This window comes from Anopheles coluzzii, chromosome 2 (assembly GCF_943734685.1).
Source record: "Anopheles coluzzii chromosome 2, AcolN3, whole genome shotgun sequence".
NCBI lineage: Eukaryota > Metazoa > Arthropoda > Insecta > Diptera > Culicidae > Anopheles > Anopheles coluzzii.
In genome coordinates this window covers 44,642,551-44,660,404 of record NC_064670.1, presented here as the reverse complement: position 1 = coordinate 44,660,404, position 17,854 = coordinate 44,642,551, and the positions used below count along the sequence as shown (strand labels likewise).

General features: G+C 47.7%; 2 protein-coding genes across 3 annotated transcripts in view; one reads left to right on the top strand and one right to left on the bottom strand.

The window, feature by feature from the left end:
• The window catches only part of LOC120952778 (GAS2-like protein pickled eggs), a 34,578-nt gene extending 18,518 nt beyond the window's left edge, over positions 1-16,060 (top strand). For both annotated transcript variants that reach the window (XM_049607899.1, XM_040372271.2), the window contains exons 4-11: positions 4,971-5,167; positions 5,504-5,622; positions 5,949-6,217; positions 10,068-10,175; positions 12,006-12,190; positions 12,291-12,450; positions 12,514-12,901; positions 12,979-16,060. In XM_049607899.1, the coding sequence (XP_049463856.1) occupies positions 4,971-5,167; positions 5,504-5,622; positions 5,949-6,217; positions 10,068-10,175; positions 12,006-12,190; positions 12,291-12,450; positions 12,514-12,901; positions 12,979-14,150 (2,598 nt within the window). In that variant the 3' untranslated portion in view covers positions 14,151-16,060. The remainder of the gene's footprint in view (positions 1-4,970; positions 5,168-5,503; positions 5,623-5,948; positions 6,218-10,067; positions 10,176-12,005; positions 12,191-12,290; positions 12,451-12,513; positions 12,902-12,978) is intronic.
• An 800-nt stretch (positions 16,061-16,860) lies between these two features.
• On the bottom strand, positions 16,861-17,655 carry LOC120952787 (NADH dehydrogenase [ubiquinone] 1 alpha subcomplex subunit 7-like). Its single transcript, XM_040372295.2, has 4 exons — positions 17,481-17,655; positions 17,288-17,376; positions 17,116-17,208; positions 16,861-17,030 (listed from the first exon to the last, which is right to left on the bottom strand). Exons 1-4 carry the CDS (start codon positions 17,544-17,546, stop codon positions 16,976-16,978), a joined length of 303 nt encoding a protein of 100 aa, XP_040228229.1. The 5' UTR covers positions 17,547-17,655; the 3' UTR covers positions 16,861-16,975.
• Between the last annotated feature and the right edge of the window lie 199 nt (positions 17,656-17,854).

Genomic DNA, 17,854 nt, shown 5'->3' with positions numbered 1-17,854 from the left:
CTGGAATGTTTTTAAAAGCTTTTGCTCCACTCAAGGACAACGGCACAACTAACAATGGGACAATGTTTCTGCTAGACTGGCCGAAGATGATCTTTCGAGATTGAGTGTGTGCTTTTAAGATGTCGTGCAGTTTGACAGGTAATATAGGTAGAGCAAGTGTTCAACCTTGCACATAGTCAACTTTGTAAGCGAGCAGTGAGTTAACATTGATCCATTTACGCTATCGGACAGTGACAATCTTTGTCTTGCTTTGTCAACGACGCGTTGGAGTGACATTGAGTTGGGTTATGTCTAATGTTTGAAACTATTTATTGAAACTTCCATGCTGCTTAGGAGGTTTTTAAAAGTTATTGACCCCAAGGGGGTCAATTTTACGACTACGCGCTGACTTTGCTTTGAATCCAGTCGCAGAACATTTCGAAGATGACACGATCGTTTACGCACGATCGTCGTTAATGTTTGGAAGATCGTTAAAATTTATATCTACTAAATCCCATACCCATCCACAGGCAAGATCCGATTAGAGGTATGAGGTAAATAAGTATTGATCTTCTTCTTGATCACTTAGCACCTCTCTTTAAGAGGCCGTTCTGCGAGGAAAATTTCACGAGCATTTCAGAAACAAGCTTAAGCGACCGGATGAAACGATCGTCTGGATCGGCAGCAGTTGGGTTTACGATTTTATTTAAAGCTTTAAATCGTTGATAAACTCCAAGCATTTCCATAACGTTCCAATTCGACGATATGACTTGTTTAACGTCCGCTTTTATTCCTTTTAAACGAATCCAATGTCGCCGTTTTGGCGTTCGCTTCTCATTAAAAGCTGTATTTTTGTGACCGTGTTTTCGCCACTCTTTGATCTTCGATCTTGCAAAGTAGTTTTGCGCTAAAACGGTTCTGTTGTAAGCTTTGCATTCTAACGTCTTTCCTTCTCGCCACCTTCACCATCTTTACCCATGTGTCCAATCTGTATGTGTGTGTATGTTGACACTGCTTAAGAAGATTAAACATAAGAGACAGAGCAGCAAAAACAATAGCTTCTCCATATTATTGAAGGATCCGCATCAAACTCCACACCCATCGCGCATCTAAACAACGCCGTACTACGATCAGAGATCGCCCGAAATGGCCAAACCTTTGACCAAGCTCGCTTCGCTAGCTGTGCTAATAGCGACCGCACAGAGGAGGTCGCCAGTGATCTTGACATCGGCACCGGCACCGTGTGATTATGGCCGCCTTTGTGTCTCATCTCATCTCATCTCCATAAACCGGGTCGCCGGAGCGGCAAAGTAGGCGATAGGAGCGGGTTGGACGCGACGCTAGTGTTTGACCTCTCGTTTTACTCCCCTTCCACCGAGTGCCGGCACCGGTCCAGCGACACGCGCAATGGTGCAACCGCAACGGTTTGTCTCTCCGTGTGCCGCGTGTCCAACCATTGTCAAAAGTCCAATCCATGTCGATGGAGCTGCCCGCCGCCACAGCGTCACACGAGCATCGCGAGCTCTTTGACAGGTTTCAGTGGAAGCGTGGGAACTGTGCGGCCGGGAATGAGGTGCCGGCCGAGTCTGTTGGGCGCACACGCGTAGATGTCCAAGCGCTGGAACGACAATTGACGTTTTGTTCTTCGTTATATGAGGTGAAGCACACACACACACACAGACAAACATACGTAGCCATACAAACCGGTGGACAAACGTGTCGCTGTACTTAGTGGATTCTAAACCCCCCCTGTCCCCCTGTGGTTGAAGACGCAATGATCGCCACACGATCGAAAAGCTCACGTACTATCCCGTCGTCGTCGTCGTGATGGCGTAATAGGTTGGTTTAAGCTCGTTCTTTTCTAGTGCCCGCGTTTTTTTGCGGCCATTTGCGTTGGCTATTTTTATGCGCCTTCGCTTGTTAGTTTCCTATCAATTTGGTTCGCAAATGAAGCCTCTAAGTGGTGGCAGGTCGGCCCGCTGCCACTGCACGCTTCACGTGAAATAGAAAGCAAAAAATCAATTTCCTCACCAGTTTTTAAGGGGGGGGGGGGGGGGGTGTTTGCGGGGTGGGTTTGCTAGGGTTGCGCGCGGCTGATGGGGCTGTCATGATGCGTCACGATTCTGATGCGCGATTCTGACCACAGCGCAAGGGGTGTCAAAGCGATGGAAGCAAAGAGTGGATCGAATCTTTTTTGTTGTGAATCGGACAGACTCTTAGAATAATGACAATTACCCATTTTTTATTAAAATAATGTTTTCCAATAGAAATATTTGAAATTTACATGAATTATACAGGTAGTTCAGGAGATACACAGTGGTACCTCTTATACGCGAATTCGGAGATACACGATTTTTCTTTTAAATTTGACAGTTCTTTGAGCAAATTGTATTGATTTGACACATCAATTGTCAAATTCCAAATAATTTCCGTTTTGATTAAATGTTGAAAAACATTTCAAAAGATTTAAAACTGTTATTATATACGAATTAAATGTTAAATTATACGAAAATTTGTGATATTTTGGCTAGAAATCACGAGATTCGACTTACCCGGAAATTATATGCGGTCCGCAGTAACCGTGTATTTCGGGGACCGTCTGTTTTTTGTTGTGACAATGTGCTCTGATAACCGTTTGTTTTTTAAATATTCTCCTTAGAACGCCATGTATCATTTTTATTAAACTGTCATTTATCAACTGTACGGATAAACGGACAGCCGGATAAAAGGTACCGGATGAACGGCGCTCCACTGTATGTTTAATAATTGGGACATAGACTGTAAAAACGTTTATTTTCAAGGAGAAGCGTTATATTACAACTATCAACATTAATTATTTAATGTCTCATTAAATGCAACCCAAGAGAGGATGTTTGGCATTACCATCCCTGGTACAGCTTGTGGCAGCGTGTTCCCGATGCTACGATTCACTCATCGATTGTTTGACATGCCTGGCTGAGAGTGCAGGCGCCACATGGTGCACACACGGTGCGGGAGGCAACGAAGCCAAGGTCACCATGGTCGTAATTCCGATGGTACAGCGCAATCCTATGCGCCGTGCGGCGGAGTACGTGGTGGAACACACTCGTTCGCTTCCTTGTTTGGGAAGGCACAAACCAACCAACCATCCATCCATCCATCCGCTGTCGTGAACCGTGGCAGTACCAGGGGCCAGCTTAGTGTCGTCGGGTTGCAGCGAGCATATAATTGCGATAATGAAGTCGCCTTTCGCGTACGCTTTTAGTGGCTAAGAACCGCTCTAGCAACTACAGCCCCGCGGGGGGTAAGGTAGTTACAGAAAATGCGGCAACCATTCCGGTTCCATCTTTCCCTCTTTTCCAACGCCAACACCGTTTCACCTTTTCTGGCAACTGCATGCGACACGCCATTGTAGCCTGGCTGCTTTTTCTCCTCACACCGCACGGGGCGTTGAAAAATGCAGCTGTAATAAACCCCAAAACCTAAGCCACCCGTCGCACATCTAATTTCTGTTGTTTCCCGCCTGTCGCGGCCTCCCTGTGGGGACAGGGTTTGCCCATCGCCATAAAGGGCACATCCACCTCGCCCCACCCCTCCTTTTAGTGCACGGTGGGTCGTGGCAATCGTAGACGAAAATGGAAAATTCGCATTCACAAACACACTGTGCAAACGACCACTTTTTGTGGTGGGCGTAAAAAAAGGGTCTGGGTGATATCTTATCGGCACACACACATACATACTTGCCGTATAGTGCAGCCCTTGGTTGCAGTTTACTAATGTGTCCCCCTTAGAACGACTCAAATATGGATGGCGTTTGCTTTCCGATCCGATTAGAGAGAGAGAGAACAGGTTCCTAAATATAAGCGATCCGCATAAATTAAACCGAAAATATATTGATCTACTTTCCGCCACCGTGTGAGAAATCGAACGAATCGAGCATCGGGCGCTTGTTTTTGGAACGGATCACACGTGGAACGCGACCGCCTTTAATGGGTTCTCCGCGACGATGGCGGACACTTTGGGCACGCCATGTCAAAAGCGTTCGAGTGTCGATCGCAGATCGGTCCTTTTTCGATCGATCCGCAACCAAGGGTTTGTTCTCGTGTCCATATTTATGAAGTTTGTCACCTCCTTCGCTCCTTCGGAGCAGGGAGGGGAGGTGGGTTCGATGTGATTGCTTTATTAGTGGCGTCGCCACTATGGGCAGGTTCTAATCTCGTGTGTGAGAGATTTTCACGCATTTCATGGAATTTGAAACGAAAAAAAATCCCAGTTGATCATCACCATGCTCATGTCGGTTGTTCGATGAGTGGCAATGCTTATTTTTATCTTGCTCATAGCGCATAAGCAGTATGGCAAAACGTTAAGTCCAGATTACTCATCGGAAAGTTTGTGCGAAAAAGTATGCAAATATTTACTTTTACGTTTGGTTTTAAACACACGATATCTTTGCTGGTGATGCTCGCGGATGGTGTAGCGTCTAAAACTGTCGCGTACACTTATGCACAATGTGCTGCGGGGATGGTTTTTAAATTTTGCAAAATCACCCATCCTCAAATTTTACAACATCCATTACTCACCACGTTGCCTACCAGCGCGCACAGTCGAAAGGGAGAGGGGAACGTAATCGAAAAAGCACGTTGCGTCAACGGACGTCACATTTCTCCACGAGGTCGTTAAGAATTCCATGCGAGTTCGAGTTTGTCGATCGAACCGATTACAAACTCCCACCAGCAACCCTTCTCCCCCTTTACACCCTTAGCTTCTTTGTTGGCTGTGATTTGCCAAATAAAAGCAGCCAGCACGGAATTCAACCCGGTCCCGGTTGCGAGTGTGGCTGTGGGTTTTAATTGATCTGTAGAAAGAAAAAAAATATGTCCAGATACCATACCGGTACCCAACTCACTGACCAGCTCAGCCGTGATCAACCCCCATCCCAAAGCACCCCAATGTGCCCCGCAGGTGATTAATATTCTTTCCCATTCTTCTCTCGCAATCCTCCCGCACAACAGCATGCCAACAACGTGCGAGTGGCCGCCGAACAGTACGTCGCCCGGCGCATGGCACGGAACAAATCCATGACGAAATCGATCACATCCGGGCTGGCCGGACCAATCCTGAGCATGGGCAACGTGCACTTTCTGGCCGCGGCCAAGAGTGGCACCTTTTTTGCCCGGGACAACGTCTCCAACTTCATCACCTGGTGCAGGTAAGCTCTTCGGGGTGTCCCTGGGGAACCAGGGCGCCAAACAGCAGGACGAGGGTACAGAGTATGCAACTCTGCGGACACTATCCTGTCGCTGACCCAGAAAACCCGGCGGCACTGCTGGCTCTAAAAATAGCAAACGGACGCGGTTGATGTGTGTGCGGAGTGTATTGCTTCCTACGTTGCCTTCCTGTCTGCAGTGTGGAGTCTATTGCGTGTGAAAAGCATTGCGGCAGTTGGGCGTTTTTTTTTGTGTTTTGTTTTCCACCGCACCAGAGAGTGCATGCATATTTCGATTTTCTATTTCCGTTTTTTTTCACCCCACTCCAACCCACACAGAAAAAGCCTCCAGATTCTCGAGTGTCTGCTGTTCGAAACGGACGATTTGATAATGCGCAAGAACGAAAAACACGTCATCCTGTGCCTGCTGGAAGTTGCGCGTCGCGGTGCCAAGTTCGGTAAGTGCTTTTTCTCGACTGCTTCATTGTGCGGTTTTCCATTATTCCTTGGTATGCTGTGGCTCGGTATGCGCCACATCGTCTGGGTCAATAATGCCGGCCGCAGCGATGACTCAGACTTTCCCCGCACAGTCTGGCAAACCGCCACCGAGGACGTTTAAAATCAATATTTTCGACATTAGAAAAAAGGAAGCTCTGCCTAATAATGCCCGATGATGTCATCGGTATTACCGTAGGTCAGGGTGTGGAAAATCATATGTTCTAGGCAAATGAAATGGTTGGACTGAAATGAAAAACGGGTTTTCCCTCCCCCCTTTGTTTATCAGGTATGCTTGCGCCCATGCTGGTTCAGATGGAACGGCAGATCGATCGGGAAATAGCGGCCGACAATCGGGCCAACGCGGGCGTCGGTTGCGGCACGCAGACCGAGGGCGGCGACGGCGATGGTACCGGTAATGGCGTCTCTACCGGGACGGAAACGGAGCTGTACGACAGTGACAGCGAGGAGGAGGACCACGAGTCGGAGTCGCCGATGCTGATGTACGGCCCACAGCCCCAGATCGTCACGAACGATCTGAAGAGCCTGGACGAAATGGTAAGTAAGGCAAAGCAGCAGCAAGTAAGACCATGGGAATCGGGGTTGGCGTGCATCTGTGGCAAATGAAAAGGTTGTACATTTTTCCACCCTCCCCCCCTATTCCTAGCCATATCTAGATCGGCAATGTAAGTTAGAAGCGAAACGTAAGCGCAAAAGAACTCCCGAACTGCCTTTTTGTGAGGTAAACAAATTGAAGCAAGTGACCGACATCGCTGTTAATGAGGATAAGCTGCCCTACACCCGGCTCCGGGGGAGCTAGTACCGCTGCCACGTCCACCAGATTAGGGCTACGTCGTACGACCGTGTTGGGGGGAAGCTTAAAGAAGTGAAACGTCTTTATCCGCTTTGCCAGGCATTTAGCTCCAAACCCTAGCGGCCACCAAACCCTGCCCCAGGGTCAATCCAATTTATCTCACCTTTCGGCCAAGGGGAAGAAAAACGTGTGTGTGTCACATTGTCCTTCGACATTCCGGGGGAGCAGTTCGGGTCGGTTACGGTTGACAGAAGGCACGACGTTACGCACGCTTAACTGCAACCGTATCCAACCTGCCCTCGATGCACGCGTGTGACTTTCGGTGCGGATTATGAATGGGCCGTTCTTTTGGCCTGCGTGGCCTTTCTCCTATCAGAGGAGAGGCATCTTGAACGCGGCCAAGATGTTTACGATGACATCACAGGGACGTATTTACGATGAGATCAATAAGTGTAATAAGCAAACACGCGCAAGTCCTCGACGCTTCACTCGTTTGTAAGGATCGCTTTTAGGCAAAGGTGAGATGTAGCAAGTGACATCACTACCATCGACCTGCCGTAAAAGACCTATGGGCTGTTGTTTAGTAACCTTCCTGCGCAACAATGCAGGTGCCGGGTGACAAACTGTCTGCAAAATGCCACCGTGCTGTGGACACAATTAATTCGACAATTAGCATTCACCCGCAGGGGGCGGCCAGGAGGTCACTGATTGTTGACAAACACCGATCCACCATTATGTTTTGCCGATCGGCAGTGCCACCGGTAAGGGATAGGGACCGATTCGGTCGCAGGACTGGTTTGTTCGGCTCCATCAAACCGATGATGCAACGCGCATCGTTCGTTGGGTCCCGCCGTTTGCAGCGACCTTGCCGATTGGTGGTGTGTAGCTGGCGTGAGCTGGGTGGTGAAATCACTCCCCTTAAGCACAAAGTAAAGAAACAACAACGCGTAGATGACGATGCCCGGTTTTTTTGTTATTTGACACGCTGCTTGACAATTGACAGCAACAGCCGAAAAGTGTGTCCGGGCTACTTGTGGTGGTCCTCTTCTGCCCCCTACTCACCCAGGAAAGGTGCGTTGTGTCTTCCTGCTTTGAAGTACCTTCGAGGTACCTGAAGCTGAGAGTTTTAGCGCGCACGACCACTCGCAGACAAGCAAAAGGTGTACTAAGACGTTTGAATCAGTTTGAGCAAATCTTGCTTTAACCGTGAGGGGAGGCCACCCGTATCGATCTCTCACTCTCGAGGCACGATCGAGGTGTAATGTTTTGCCGCCAAACAAAACGGATTTTTTGTTGTTGTTGAAATTTAATGTTTCGTGTGATCCGGGCTCGGCAAGCAGCAATATTTATGTTTTCTCGCTGAGTACTTTTTAAATTTTCGAGCGCATGTCAAAATAAACACTACGAAATATCACGCAACATCTTCACTTCCAGTGAAACAAACAGCACGGCTCACTCGTGCATGAAGATTGTGGACCTGGTTTGTTTAGCGTTTGTTTACTACACACTACAAACGTGCGTTTTTTTTAAACATATAATCTTTGCCTACAAATTATCTCACTAGCCTCACTCGTACACCCGATGGGGAAGATAATAAATAATTTGGCGACGATGTGAGAACTGCCGGTCGTTGTCCTAAACTGTCTGCCAAAATATGGTTAGATTTATCATTTTTATGCTTATGCCAATGACGTCCGGCAGCCGAGACCATCCGGTTTGCTGCTTTTGGCAGGCGCGCTCATTTATCTCATCTAGCTCACTTACATACACACACACGCACACACATCCCTATGCTAAGAGTTTCGGATCGGATTGTTGTTTAACACCAACAACAGCAACAACAACAACAAAACACCAAATCTTATATGCCGCCCTTTTTATACGTCCCATTTACTCTGCTACCGCCAACCTCTAACGCGTCGCCCCTCCCGGGGTTCAGCAAATTGTCACCGGGCCGCGGCATTCCACCCAGCACCACCGACGCCCAACATCATCCGGCCCATCGGTCCGGCCGGCTCGGAAGGCTCGCCGTCGCTCGTGCCAAACGGTAAAAGCAAACGCGTGAAACCCGCAAACGAGTAGGAAGTGGTTCGCTAGATAGTTTTTCGCTAATAATCCACCCGCCAACCACCACCAGCACCACCATCGCCACCACCACCACCACCACCGCCACCATTATCCTGGCTACTCGTCCCTCCCTTCTGGGTCCCCCCTAGCAGTCGGTCCATTGCGTATGAGTATGCAAATGGGTTCTTTATAGGCTGGAGCCAGAACAACAGAACATGCGCGAGCCCCCCTCGTCCGGGAGATAGGGCATGGGGTGTGTGTGTGTGTGACAACCTAGCAAGACAGCAAGACAGTGGCAGAGGACGGTGGCTACTTCTTCGCCAAGTTTCGTGCGGAATGGGCCGCAAGGAGCGTAGTTGGATGTGGGGTTAGGTCATATTTCTCTATCGGAACAGGTTCGTACGGTTTGGCGAGCGCGGAGGATTTGCCGTAAGAGCCACACGCGCTTACGACATTCTTGTTGCGAGGGTTCTGTGTGTGCGTATGTGTGTGTATATGTTGTCTGTCCACACTCTCTTCAAACAGCTTTACGGCTTAGGCCACGCAGTACGGCGGCTCTACTGCCCTTATGATGATGATGATGATGATGACCATTATTATTGGCATTAGCATTATTATTATTACTATTATTATTATTATTATTACAAACCTTTCGTCCGCGGCCGCCTCGATCACGTACAAAAGTGGACACACAGCCGACCCACATCCAAGCCACTTTCTTCGTCCTCCCGCGCCTCGACGACAATCTTGTTCTGATGTCCAGCCGGAGCGGAAAGCGGTACCCACCACACACGCCACCGTGTGCTGTGCACACACACTATACCGCGATCGTAAACTGTGATCTTTGGCGTACTTCTCGGGGCGGTGTTTTAGACATCGCGCGGCATCGATCGATCGCAATAGAGCAAGAGAGAGGGCAGAATGGCGCAACGGACTAGTGTCCGGCGGCGGGGACCGATACCAAACCCGGGTTCGATCGTGTGGGCGAACTTGGACCAGTGATCTTTGGTTACTGTATGGCTATTATTTGAACTGGTCCTATGGTCCGGTTGCCACCTAGCCTAGCCGTACCAGAGCGATCGGTACAGCTTGACGAGGGATGATGGTTAAGAACGACGTGGACTTCAATGTGGTTGGAAGTTTGCACAATTGCTCCGCAGCGGCTAGTTTTGACGACCAAGTTGAGTAAACACAATTCCCCTCGAGTTGGCCATGCCTCTTGTGTCATAATAAGGTCCTAACCAACGAGCCTGCTCAATAATCCGTACACTTTAGTTATAGATGTTATAGATCATGCTGTAGACATCGCCGAGACGATTGGCAGGCTTAAACCCTCGGATTCTCTTTTATCATGTACCATGACAGTATCGCTTGTGTTCACCTTCACCATTATGCTACCACACCCGCCCACGGCACGCGTAATCAATTGACGCCCAAACAAATGCTCATTAATTTATGCATGGTGTGTACACTGTGCTTTTCTATTCTCTCTTTCTCTCTCCACCCCATCTATCTCTCTTCCCACAGGTTCGTGATCTGGTGGAAAAGTGCACCTGCCCGTCACAGTTCCCGATGGTGCGCGTCTCGGAGGGCAAGTACAGAATCGGCGATACCAAAGTGCTCATTTTCGTGCGGGTAAGTAAACGCTGCATACCGCCTTCCCTTAAACACGTCCCCGGCGAGCGCACCACAACTGCATCCAGTACACTCCGGAAGAGGGAATAATGATTCAGGGTTTGCCCTCCGTGGGTTGAATGTTGAGCGGTTTCAGCCAAAGTGGCAGGCATTCACACAGCACACACCAGTGGGCAGAAGGTGGTATGTTGCCCAAGCTGAGCGGTGGGACAGAGTGACCGAAGGAAAGACATTCTGTAATCTTGAAACGTGTTGCTGCAAGCTGGGAACTCTTATGCTTTCCTGGGGCAGTATTAGGACGCGTTCTGTTTTTTTTAAAACCATGTTTGCTCTTTTTCGGCATTCCTGAGCAGTGATGTCTTCAGCGTGTGGGTCAGCTGAGATTATCATTTTGTAACCAATTTGCTTCGGCTTTTCTATTATCTTTCTGTAGAAAAGGTCAAAGCAGTAGATAATAGGTGTACGGAATTCTAAAGCTTAACATGCATACATATTTTGACTTCCGAGAATTTGTTTAGGAACCCGTGAGAACATTCGGCGTCTGTTTCTTTCTACTGCACTTCCATTAAGAAGACACCAAAGTAGAAGGAACCGTTTTTTACCTGGATCTTTTTAGTTTGAGGATTAACATTTTCTTCGTTCGACGGAATTTGTAGGGAAAGGGCTTTAGATGGTTGAAAAGCAATCCTGAGCATCATTCTTGACAGATTTCTCAGAAGCTGATGTAAACAATGTAAATTAACCTGAACAAAACCCAATATGCAGGCGGCGTCGATCATGAATCTTTTAAACTCTCAACTCGTGAGACGTGCAGACTGAAAAATCTCAACCCATTTCAATTATCCTTGACACCTTTTGGTGTGCTGCCTTAACATTCATGTAGCCATTTCATCCTGTGTCATTATCAAGTCGCTTCCGCTTTTGCGACACAACTTGATGACGGTTTCTTCGTGTGCCGTCATCGATTTTGTTGTGTAGAGTTGGTCGCCTTTGTTATCTTTGCCAGATAAGGGTTGGTTCATTGCTAACTTATTAGTTTTCCCTTAGATATGTTTGCCGTCCCTCGTTGGTTGTTTTGATGTACGTTATCGATCGATCGATTCAATGGAACGATGTAACTTATGCTAAAAAATCATAGAAAAATTGAAAACATTTACCTATTTATTAAAAGATTCTAACGATTAAATCGGCTAATGGAATTATCGGACCAAAAGGGCAATATAGCGTAATATTGCTCCAAATTACCAACCTATCTTATCACAGTTATCTTCTAAACCGCTGAATGTGATAAAAAAGTAGATCATTGCAAAGGTATTAGATTTACCACATTATATTAACTTGAGTTATCAGCTCATTGTTTACTTATAAAATAAAAAATTTACTGTACCGATGGAAATGGTTGATTCAGGCTACCGGAACGGTGTAAATGTGATGCGACTAAACCAAAGGTCGACGCTCAAAGGTACAAACGAACTCGAGGGTACATCACAGTGGTTTTATTTCTTCATCAAACAAAGCGCAAGAGTTGAAGACGCATGGAATGTAGGTCAATATTGCGTGAACGTGACTGCGCATCACACTGCCGGAAAGGAATCGCTATGTGTGGACCAAAGAGTTTTGGTTCCGCTGCAATGAACCCTATAGATTGCATAAATCAAAACCCCATGGGCTGGTATAGGGTCCAAACCATCCACCGTTTGACAATGTAACATTTTTTTTAACGAAATCGTGGACACCCAAACTCACCGCAGCATCGAAACATTAATCATTAATGAAACTGTGTTTGCGTTTTCCCTTGCGCGACCTCGGTATCCTGTGCCGGTTGTGTAGATTCTTCGTTCACACGTGATGGTACGTGTCGGTGGCGGCTGGGACACGCTTGCACACTACCTGGACAAACACGATCCGTGCCGTTGTCGATCGCAGCATCGGTCGTCCGCCTCTGCCCGTCTGATCACCAAAACTACCAACGCCAATGGAATCGAGCTGCACAAAGCTCAGGTTCATTATGATCGGTAGGTATCCGGAGGTCATCACATGCCAACCTGTAGTTGTACCTATTCTTGTGCGTTAGCGTCTATTCTAACGATTTTCTTGAACTTACTCTTTCTTTAGTTCTGGTTCGCCGTGGAAAGCCAATGCTACTCCCAGCCAGAACGGATCGCCAATCAATAGCGGTACCAGCAACAACAGCAATACTTTGTCACCTCCAGCACGTGCGCGAAGTCGCAGCCGCAGCCCCAGTGCGCAACGGCGCTTACCGACTGAAAATGGGGTAAGTGGTAAAATACAATGAACTATGATAAGTTAAACTAATACACTATCTTCCTGTTCACAGGATAAACTCCAACCACCTGGATCACCGTTGAAAACGTCCCGACGCTCGGTCTCACCGAGTCCTCGCCGTATGCAGGAGAACAGTGTGGCCAACAAACGCAAACCGAGCGGAATACAGAGCAGTGCTGCTGGCGGTGTAGTGCACTTTGAATGTGATAAGGAGCTGGTAGCACCGGTAGTCGGAGCGACGACGGTCTTACCGTCGGAAGATGACAAGAACCGTTACGAGAGCGTCAGCGATAACGGTAGCGAGATTAGTGATGAGGGCTACCGCAGTCTGGGGCTGGTGCAGGGTGGCCAAACTGCAGGCCAAACAGCGAACGGTGCTGGCGGGCTGCGTAAAGGGTTCGGAAACAGTCAACAGTCGAGCGAAGATGCAGATACCAATGGTATGGATGGAATCGCACATAGATGAATAGAACCGTTTAACAATTCATGTTTACTTACTTTCCGCGTTTGATCCCAGCGCATCTCGAGACGACCACTTCGGACTCGCAGGCAAGCCCAACCGAGGATGAAAGCTCTACGAAAACGAACGACGAAGATCTGACGCCGATCTCGGACGAGCTGGCAGTGGCGAACGGATCGCCGGTCGTGCCCCACTTCGTCACCGAGCACGATTCGCTCATCGATTGCCCGGACGGGGTGATCTCGACCGGTCCTGCATCCGGCTCGTTCGAAAGCTACGGCGTGTACGTGAACGATGACGAGATCACGGTGGACATTGCGAATGCGACCGGTTTGCGCAAGACGGGCTTTTCCGACCGTATCCTGGACCGTACCAGCGTGGCTGCCTCTGCTGCCGCTACTGGTGGTGCTGGCGGTGTCGGTTCACGCATTCCGCGTTCCCCGGTCGGGCCACGACGCAAGGAAAGTGCCGAAAGCACCGCCAGCGGCACGGTTACCGACGAGTTGACGGTGGCACCCGGGCTCCGCAAGCCATCCATCGCCAAATCGGTCACGCGCAAACCGACCGCACACGCCGGTTCCACCGCTGCGACGGGCGAATCGTCAGCGAAGGAAACCAACACCTGGAGCGGACGATCGAACAAGAAGCGACCATCGCTCACGTCCCAGACGTTCAGTGCGGCGGGCAAGGCTGCTAGCGGCCCGCCAGCACCCGGACCGTTCACGCGCAATTCACCCGTCCGTGCCTCGCTGGCAGCGGAACGCACAATGACCGGCAGAAACAGGACGCCGAAAGCGACCGGATCGGCCTGCACCTCCACCAACACGTCCCCGAGCAAGAGCTCAACGGACGCGGTGGCGATGCTGCTGCAGCAAATCAAAGACACGCTGGACTCGGGTACGAACGATACGCAGATCGTCGAGCGCGTAAGGCGGCTGGTATCGCAAACGAGCGTACCGGACGAGCTGGTGGACGATTTCACCACCGCCTGGGTGCACTCCAATGGCAATCTCGATCGGTCGAAGGTGATGGTGGCAGGCGTCGGCACAGGCGCGTCCCCGTCCAAGCCACACTCCACACTGTCCAAGCGGGCAAGCACGCTCTCGAACGCTTCGGACAGTACGCAGTCCAACTGTCGCGATTTAGCGTCCGTCGTTTCGCCTAGGCGTCTCGACAAGGGCCTGTCGAAGATACCGGCTCCCGTTCGCTCCAACACGGGCCTGTATTGACGATGTGTAGCGTACCACCCTGTACGTCCGAACGGTGTGCTACCCTAACCATATCCAGAACCAGCATGTGAGCGGACGTTCAAGCTAAATACGGTATATTTCCATACCAGCAGCGCTGCTGCACTTCCGATTAAGTTTTCTATCGCATTGTTATGGACGACGAGAGAAGAATGAATTTTCCTGCCAGGCCCTTTTTGTAGCTGAAACGATTATTTGGATTTTGATTTACTCAAAACGGCTCGACCGTTTCATAACTAACCGACAAACCTTCCGAGGGTTTCCCACATTGTATCTGGCTTATTCTTTGTTTGATACCATATCAGATTTACACTAGAGGGATGGAAGTCGTTTTTGATGACTGAACAGAGAGAGAGAGAGAGAGAGAGAGAGAGAGAGAGTTACTCCTTGAGAGGGAGTACAATTGACATGGTTAAAAGTTGGCGTTATCATTCCCGGAGTATGACACGCAACATCCTCATGTTTGCCATTTTTTGCGGTCCATGTTTTGCTTCCCGTTGTTATTGTGCTTAGGATTGTTTTGTAGTTAAAAGATGATTTAAAGAAAAAAAAAAGCCGTGCTATACATACAACATGTAATGCCGTACCCTATCATTATGCGCTTCCATATCGCAGCCTTGCGCGAACATGCTCTTTTTCTCAATAATAATTACTGGTGTTTTACGTTCCTAGCACGTGTTTACCCGATAGATGGCGAATGGAAATTAAACAAAGCCACGTTAGGCGCTACCCATCCGAACTGCTAAGTGCATTCACTATCTGGTTTATCTGGAATAAAACTAAAACTAGACACATGTTGAGGGGGTAGGAAAAAAACACTAACTAAAGATGCTTTTGATCCCTGAGAGTGCTGACGAATGACTGACTTTTGCTTTTTACCGAGATAGTTTAGGAAAGGAAGAAAATAAGATACGAAATGTAGAAACCCTTTTTCACACTAGAATGTATCGACTGCTTAGTGGAAGGAGTTTTTTTTTACTAGACCGTAGTTGATATCGGTGAAAATTAACCGAAATAGACAAAGTGCTTGCAGGAAAAGGCATGTTTTAATACGAACCGCCCAGATACGATGCGTCAAGTCTTTCCCATTTTTATGTAGCGTAACAAATGCCGCATTTTTTAAACATTGCACATTTCCCATCTTTATGCCCTTTCTGCCTTTATGGGAGCAAAATGAGAAGCGCTGTGCGTGCAATTTCCACGATCGCCACTAAACTACAAATTAGAAAACAAAAAGTACGAAATTCGTAGCGTCCAGCGTGAGTAGCGAGCCGGTTGAAGTACTGCTATAGCCGTATTGAGCAAGATGATAACAATTCATATTAAAATTGATTGACATTTACAGGCAAACAGGCAAAAATTGAGTAAAATGTAGCATAGACTATGAAACACGCGGTCAATAGAATAGTGGCTAGAAAGGACGGTTTGCATGTTGGATTCGAAAAAAAACGGAAAAGCAATTCTACACACACCTTTATCACCTGGTGATAAGGAATGTGACGAAGGCGAGGAAAAGCAAGAAAAGTGGGATTGAGAAGCATTAGGCATAATCAAAGAGTGCTGTGCAATATGAGTGCGCAATAGTGTTAAGTTTGCTAAACTTGGCGTAGAGCGCAGTCAGGATGACAATTTACAATTGATGAAACATAAAGAAAAAAAAAGTTACTAACAAAACGCGCAGTTCTTGCAAGAAAATCAAAAATCACGTTTAAAAAATCACACTATAAAACCTAGTTACGTACACATTGTTTAAAGTTTTCTTTTTGCTGTTTGCTTTTAACAGTGTATCAAGAATTAAAAAAAAGGTAGGACAGCATATGTAATAAACTCCACTATCTTATTTGTGGCAATAATAAACGTAAATAAACGTGAAACCTACATCATTGCAGTGATTGGCCTGTGAGTAGAGTAACAATAGTTTGCATAAAAAAGAATCCGAAATTAGTCGATCGAGCTCTGTTACATTTTGGGTACTGCTCAACAGTATATCTAGCATCGGTTAACCGTGAAAAGTATAGGGTTTTCCAGGGGTTCTCATAGTTGTGGGACACTTCCTTGACTCTTTCTAAAGGGAAGTGAACTTCATTTGTTGGAAATTGAACTATATGGCACTCTTTTTGGAAAGGATCCTTGAAAATTCCTATTGGATTTGTCCAACAAGGGGTGAGGGTCAAATTCTCATTACATTAAGTTCAATTCACGGAAGAAGGAGCCGATAAAGTGTCCCAGAGCTGTGAGAACTCCTGTAAAACCCTGTATACCACACTTATACGGTATTACAGCCTTCACAATCGACAGGATGGAGACGAAGTGCCTGCTGGTCGTTAAACATTTCCCTTCTAAAGCAGAGTAATACGGTGCGACCTCGAGGGGATGGATGAGTGTATGCTATCTTGCAAAGGTCGTACTTTTCGACAACTACATTACAATTGATATCTCGACAATGGTGAATGCATGACATGAGAATGCTGAACTCTGCCGGGATGAAAGGTATGTTCGCGAGCGACTAGGGGTTTTGGTGGAACATTCTAGGTGGAACAGACTAGGGGTTTTGGTGGAGTCTAACGGAGACTGGAGACACCAGGCTGTAGTTGTTCGATTATGGACTGAGCTACCTGAAGACCTATTGGTAATCGATCATGTCGGCGCGACGGTTGATCAACCGGGAGCGGACTAATGAAGTAGACGGCTATAGTTGGTACACGTCCTCGCTTCTTTATTCGGGACCGCACGTTCACTAGATAAACACAGGATACAGCACTTGTTGTTTTTCACTTCATAGTTCACCTATAACGAGTCCGAAAGATTTAATGCTTATCCCAGCCAAACGACTTGCCGGGTGTCGGAAGTTTCGCAGCTGATCTGTGTGAATAAAAGTGAAAAGTTAGTAAGACATGTCACATCCCCCCACCTAGGAAGGATTGCTAAAAAAAAATACACTAGTTACCCCTTTTCCGCCAGTAGCTTCTGCGTGGTCAAATCAATCGGGGGAGCAACTTCGCGACGAGCATCACGGATCACATAGTGGTTGGCAGACAGTCTGAAACGGGGTTCGTATGTTTGAGAAACACTGACTACTGATACGCGATGCGCGATGGTGCCGGCTGGCATCTACATACTTATGTGCTGGTCCATCGGGTAGATTCGGTGGCGGTTGAGTTCTGGCTGCAATTCCATCCTCAAAGCGAAGAGCGTTCGTATGTTGACGCTGGAAAACCGCCCGTCCGGGAAAACAGATTAGATTACATAATGGTAATTCTTCTGGGACATTGCAATTTTGCTCGAACGATAGGCGCTCGGCAGGGTACTTACACCGAGCAGAAAGTTGCGCAGCTTCTGCAGCATCGGCGAAATATCACGACGCACTACTCCGGACATGTTTCTTGCCGTAAAAACGCGCTTGATTTCGAGCGGATAGAGTTTCCCTGGTACGTCCCCAGCTGTTTGATTTCTGTGCAATGGAAAGGCAATGTTTTGATTTCGCTCCACCGCATGACAGCAGCTGCGGGCGCTCGATTATCCGGGTTCCAGCCGTTGAAGTCATCTAGTCGAACGCTTGAGATTTTGTCTACAGTTTTTGGGTCTGTTTTTATGTGGTGTACAATATTTCACATAATTAATAATTCTATTATTTAAAACCAATGCATTGCTGTTCTTTGCTAAGTGAAATTGTCCTAATTTGGATT

Coding starts and splice junctions, on each gene's coding strand:
- LOC120952787 (XM_040372295.2), bottom strand. CDS start 17,546: ATGTCCGGAGTAGTGCGTCGTGATATTTCGCCGATGCTGCAGAAGCTG. Junction 17,377..17,480: donor TGCGCAACTTTCTGCTCGGT/GTAAGTACCCTG, acceptor GCGGTTTTCCAG/CGTCAACATACGAACGCTCT. Junction 17,031..17,115: donor AAGCTACTGGCGGAAAAGGG/GTAACTAGTGTA, acceptor TTATTCACACAG/ATCAGCTGCGAAACTTCCGA.